Source organism: Crocodylus porosus, unplaced genomic scaffold (genome assembly GCF_001723895.1).
Source record: "Crocodylus porosus isolate Cpor-Errol unplaced genomic scaffold, CroPor_comp1, whole genome shotgun sequence".
Classification (NCBI taxonomy): Eukaryota; Metazoa; Chordata; order Crocodylia; family Crocodylidae; genus Crocodylus; species Crocodylus porosus.
Window position 1 is genome coordinate 22,331,478 of NW_017728907.1, and position 6,272 is coordinate 22,337,749.

The 6,272-nt window shown below is 45.0% G+C and overlaps 1 protein-coding gene across 2 annotated transcripts in view; it reads left to right on the forward strand.

The window, feature by feature from the left end:
• Positions 1-5,189, forward strand: part of SMG7 (SMG7, nonsense mediated mRNA decay factor) — an 85,391-nt gene extending 80,202 nt beyond the window's left edge. For both annotated transcript variants that reach the window (XM_019530969.1, XM_019530970.1), the window contains 3 exons: positions 1,350-1,520; positions 1,641-1,789; positions 3,046-5,189. In XM_019530969.1, coding sequence (XP_019386514.1) covers positions 1,350-1,520; positions 1,641-1,789; positions 3,046-3,159 — 434 coding nt within the window. In that variant the 3' untranslated portion in view covers positions 3,160-5,189. The remainder of the gene's footprint in view (positions 1-1,349; positions 1,521-1,640; positions 1,790-3,045) is intronic.
• Positions 5,190-6,272: the final 1,083 nt, after the last annotated feature.

The window sequence follows — 6,272 nt, forward strand, 5'->3', positions numbered from 1 at the left end:
CTGGAACCAACTTCCAAGAGAAGTGGTGCCGGCCCCTATCCTGGGGGTTTTTAAGAAGAAGTTGGATGAACATCTTGCTGGGGGGTCATTTGACCCCAGTATTATTTCCTGCCATAGCAGGGGGTCGGACTAGATGATCTACTCAGGTCCCTTCCGACCCTAGAAACTATGAAACTAGTACTAGAATTATCTTGAGTACACCTGCACGCTACTTCATTGTACTTCCTTGACAAGAGTCAAATCCTTAAGAAGTACGAAGGGCAGGAAATTGTAGTCTCTGTTGAATAGTCCTAAAGATGCACAGACCCGTGTTCCTTCCATCCTGGTCCTAAAAAGTCAAGGATGACTAAGTTCACAAGGTATTTCAAAGGAAAAGGAAATTTTGTCTGAAGGGGTCATGGAGAAAGTATGTAGTCATATGCTTTAAAATAGAAAGAAGGCAAACAGGTCCAGGCAAAGGAAGGAAAGGATCTAATTTTAAAGAAATTGCAGGTCTGAAGCTAAGAGATCAGCATACCATTTTATTTCTTTTGCATCAGCTGCAGAACAGTTCTTAAGCTGAGATTTGTGCAACAGAGGCAAGAACTGCTAGGTGAGATGTAAGGGAAGAGATTTTTCTGTCAACAACAGTATAATTGCATATTGGCAAGATTTTGGCAAGATTTATGTTAAGACATTCCTATCTGTTTTCTGTCACCTTGCATCTTTATTTAAGATATACTCTCCCACGAGCCAGCTACCTGTTACACTACTTTAATATACCTAGATCTCTTGTACGAAGTATTATGTTCTGTCCAAATAGATATGCTGCCATGCCACACTCACCCATCCCCCTTTTTTGCATTAACTGCTGGTCTGAATTCCTTTCAGATTTTTTTTGCAAACTTGCTGAACTTGAACTTTAAGCTTCATTCAGGAGGACTAAAGAATTGGTTTTAAGGAAAAGCATTTTTATATAAAAATGTTTTTCTCAGGCTACTGAATAAACTAATAATTTGTAAATTGAGATCAAGACTAAAAATGTACCCCAATTGTATCTGAAACAAATCTGGAGAATTTGGTTCTACTGGTTAGCAAGATATCTTTGTGGGACTTTTTAGGAAAGTTCCGGTGTTTTAAATAAGGATTTGTGTGTTCAGTGTATTGGGTTATTAAATTAAAATCATCACTGTGTATGTGATGCATTGCAATTGGGAGGTTCTTAAATCTTGAAATAAGTAGTAATAAGCTAACTGGCTCCATTGAGAAAAATCCTATGATGATAGCTAATACTATGGTAGAGTTAAGTCTCAGATGTTCATAATGCTCCTATTTGTTTGACATTTTTACTCTTGTTTTATGTTCAATAGACCATTCGACACCAGCCAGCCAGTCCCCTCACTCCTCCAACCCTAGCAGCTTGCCAAGCTCCCCTCCAACTCATAATCACAACTCTGTTCCTTTCTCCAACTTTGGACCTATTGGGACTCCAGACAACAGGGACAGAAGGATTGCAGACCGTTGGAAAACGGATAAGCCAGGCAGGTGTTGGGTTTCAGTGTTAAGACAGAGCCAGCTGTTGCACTCAAGTTGGAGTTTGATGCTTTGCAGTGTGTTTTTTGTGATGGTCATTTTTAACTTGTCTTCTGTTTTCATTTTAGCAATGGGAGGATTTGGCCTGGACTATCTCCCGGCAACATCTTCCTCTTCAGAAAGCAGCTGGCACCAGACCAGCACTCCTAGTGGCACCTGGGCTGCCCAGGGCCCCTCCATGGAGGACTCCTCCGCTGTGCTCATGGAGAGCCTCAAGGTATATTTAACTTTGCAGAGGACAGAACAGATATTTGTTATGCACCTGTTTCCAGCCAACCTGTGAAGTTGGGCGATCTGGTTATGGGACATAAGGCAAAGTACAGATTGACTTTTATTAGTAGATGTTTAGGATTGTGAATCGAAAAAAGATGACGTAGCCGGTAGGGAAATACATATCGCCCAAGCCAGGGACTAACAGAGGGATGGGGGTGAGGAGGGGAACGCAACTAGGTTACAGGAGATGTAATGTTAACCAACTAAGCCTGGAGGAGGGGGGAAGGGGAGGGAGGGGGTTTGTGACGCTCAGAGAGAAGGAAAATAGATGCACACAAACCCGTTACAATGGTCCGCAATGGTGGAAGAAGAGGTTCTAAGAAAAGTGTCTCAGGTCATATAGAGTCATCACGGGGGTCCTCTTCAGGTGGTGCGGGATCGTCCATTGCTGAAGAATCCTCTTCAAAAGTGAAGGTCCATCTGGTGCAGAGTGGGGGTTCAGGCGGTCCTGTTTGGGCATGTTCAGGGAGGTGGCAAGGAACACAGCAGCAGCAGCTAGGGCAGAAAGTAGAAAGCAGAGCAGTAGACTGGGCAGGGGAAAGGGTATGGGGCTACCAGAGAGCTAAATTAATACCAGGAGCTGTGGGTTTCCTGCACCAAGATCCATTTAGGTAGACAGTGAACAGACATGAGACAACTATGGTTTCAACTGGCTTTGTGAAAATCTCTTCTCAGTGTAGACCGGGCAAAATGCGGCCCATGGGCCAGATGCAGCCCACCAGGTCATTCTGTCCTGCCTGCGGGGCCCCTAAAAAATTCAGAAAATTAATATTTATCTGCCCCTGGCTGCCTGTCATGCAGCCCTCAATGGCTTGCCAAAACTCGGTAAGTGGTCCTCTGCTCAAAATAATTTCCTGCCTCTGTTGTAGACTGTTATGTGAAAAAGGTGTAGGTTGACTGAATATTGGTGTCTCTAAAATTTAGGCTATGGATTGTTTCTGGTGCATGTTTAACATGGGAAGAGAGTTTAACATGGGAAGAGAGGATTATTGAAGGAAGAGTTTTGTGGGTTTTTTTGGTTTTTTTTTTTTTTTTTTTACTTACCAGTGCGCTTTGTTAATGATCTGGATCTCAGATATTAGAGTGAAGAGCATGGTATAAATATTCTGGTTGGAGAATGTATAGAAGTCCTTCCTCTCCACCCAAGCGCCAACTAAATGGGTGTTACTGCTACCCTTTCATTTATTTTTATTTTTTTAGTCTATCTGGTCCAGCTCCATGATGCATCCTGGACCTTCAGCCCTGGAGCAGCTGCTAATGCAGCAGAAGCAGAAGCAGCAACGTGGACAAGGCACCATGAATCCACCGCACTGAGAATAAGGTGGCGACCCTTGCAAACGACGGCTCCATAAACCATGGCATGTTGGGTTTGCAGGACTGGCCCACACAGTCCTGTGCAGGTGGCAGCCCTCTCTTCTGTTCCTTGCTGTCAGGAGGGCGTAAGTGCTCCACCAACCCACTGAGTGTGCACAAGTCTGCAGTGCAACAAACAACAACATCAGGAACTCTCCCATTCCCCAGGCTCTCTTGAGGGAGGGAGGAACTGCTGTTTGTCTCACTCAGTAACCTGATATCACCGCCTCTCACCTTCTCCATCGTGCATGTCCCCAGCCACATGGGAAGTAAGAGCTGAGAATGAAGGGCAGATGGGAGAAGCCAATGAGAACTCAATTCTTTTCCTCTTTTGGGGAGATAAACTAGGAATCCATTAATGATTGCTTTGCTGACTGGGAATGTAGTTGAAATTATTCCTAAACATCTTTATTATTATTACTGTCTCAGTAGTAAGATCACACTGAATTCTTCCATACACAGACGTACTTTGTAGTCAGTGTATAGCAGTGAAAGCCCCAGTTGCTGCTCCAGTCAGAGGTGGGTGGTGACAGAGTGGGGATCTATCTCCTGGGCTGGTTAGGAGTTTCATGAAGGAGAGTCTGGCACTTGACACCACTTCACCTTTCACTCAAAGGCTCTGAGCAGCCCATGTGTGGGTTAGAGACTCCAGCGTGAAATGCCCTTCCTGCTGTAGGTGTTCGAGCTGTAATCGGGGACAACAGTGGGCATCATAGTGCTCTGCTGGACAAGCAAGTAATTGCTCTGGAGTTTTAAATTAATGTTTCTGATTCCTGTACACTTTACAGTAGCATAGTGACCAGCCTTACAAAAAGGGCAGGGTAGTCTGTGCATTCACAGCCTGACTCATTTTAATAGGTAGGTAGATGCTTTCAGTGTTTTTTTTTGTTTTTTTTTTTCTTTCTCTCCTGCCATCCCATCCCCTTCCCTCTTCGCTGGATGCTAGTAGTTTTACCCCCGATGTGCAACATCACACGAACAAGTAACAAGGGGTCCAGCAGGACTGAGTACAAGGACAGTGAGCCTGGGCAGCGTGGCGTGTACAGTCCCACAGGCACACATCAGCTCCACAGGCTCCCACACAGCTGCAGCCCCAAACTTCTAGTTCCAGACTGATGTGCAAGCCACCACATATAAGTGGTGTAACCCACATACAGAAGGAAACATCGTGCTGTTCACATATGAACAGGCGCAGAGGGGGAAATAAAACATTTTATTTGTTATTTATTAGGGGGAGGAAGACTGGAAATCTCATGTAGACAAGAGGACGGCATTTCTGTTAGTGTCCCAAGGAAGTTATGGAAACTATCTAAATGTCCGTTTGCTGTGCTAGCAGTAGGGGTTTTTGTGAGATGATTCAGGATCTCTGAGCTGGGAAACAGCTGCAGAGCAAAGCACATGCAGGAGCCTCAGTGACACTGGAGCCTGGGCAGCCCCAAATAACATACAAGAAGGAAAGGTTAAAATTTAATGCCCTTCTATACAGATAAGATGGGTCCCCCCCACAGCTGCACACTAGCAACATTACTGTTCTCAGTTGCATTTCTAAGACACGTTTCCTTGTGAAAGGTCTAAAACGTGAAGCTCCCAGCCCCAGGGGTTGTATAAACCAAAACCCTCTGTACTTCTCCAGCCCTCCCAGTTTGTGTATTTGAGCTGTGCACCCAGGCAGCTGCAACATTCCAGTGTTTGAACTGTCACTGACTCTTGCACCCTAGACAAGCTAACCAGGTTCGTCATCTCACTCCCAACAGTGCCAGATCCCAGCCACAGAGTCCCATTTCTGCATGAGAATCTGGTGTTTGGAATGTTTTCTGAATCTTGGCTGGGATTCCCCATCTCACTCTCTGATGTCTGGGGTTGTGAGGGAAGGGGATCCCCAACAGAAACTGGTTTGTGTCGTAAGCTTTTTTGTGTTTTTTGTCTGTCTGTGCAAGACCTGCAGCTGCTGAAATCAGCTTTGCCTTTAATTAAAACAAATTGTCATCCAGGCTTGTGTAGCTTTTATTTCCTGTCTAACTGAACTGCAGTTACTTGCAAGTATGTTTTGTAGCAATCGGAACAAGATTTGTAATAGGAATTAGAATATTGACTTGGGATTGAAAGGAACCAAGTGTGCCAGAGAGATGCCGGCTTGGGCTTAGCATAGGTAGTCAAAAAAAAAATTGTCTTCGAGTAAGCAGGCATCGTGATTTGTATTCCAAACTGAAAAGCATGGATAAGAGTAACTAGCGATGCTTTTATTTGAAAGGTTATGCCTGAATGCCAGAGCCTGAGAATGAATTGAACTTGAAATACTAGGAGTTGATGGGGTGGTTGAAGAGACTAGTACTGAGCTGTTAGTTCCATTTCCCTGATTTATATGTGAGCCAGGGTGTTACTGACAATAATCAGTAGCCTGAAGGATGTTTGGTCACAGTTCAAATGTTTTTGGTGCAGATGTGTGCATATCTGTAGGTGGTGCTCTTTTTGGCAAGAGTTCTCATTTGAGTTTGAAACTGAATTGCCTTCTCATAAATTGGTACATCTTTAAAGCATCATAGTGGGGAAATGCAGGGATACCAACAAATGTACTGATTTGGCAGCTTTCAAGTTTCTGTTGCTTCTGGACATATTTCAGATAGATATCCATCTGCTTGTGGGGGTTGTCCAGAATATACACATTGGACACATCTGCATGAGTGTGCATGTGTGCTTTGTGGCACCTCAGGGCCTTTTGAGGCTCTGCAGAATGCACCCTGTGCCCATGATTTGGTTCCCTGTGCTGTATATTTGCAGCGCAGAGCTAAATTTACGTACTGGAAAATCCCAGTATCAAAAACCATGCAATTTAAAAAAGCGGTGCAGTCCACATAGCAAAAGCAAAACTAGAGCCTGTCTCCTGTACATTGGATCACTGCTGCTGCAGCCCCAGAAGGCCCTGAGGGCCCCAGGTAAGTCTGCTGGGGTCAGCCCACAGGCTGGCCCCAGCCTCCCCTGCCCCACCTGGGGCAATTTGCCTCATGCCAGAGTGTGCGTGCAGGGCAGGGATGGGCAAAATGTAGCCTGCAGGCCAGATGTGGCCCACCAGGCCA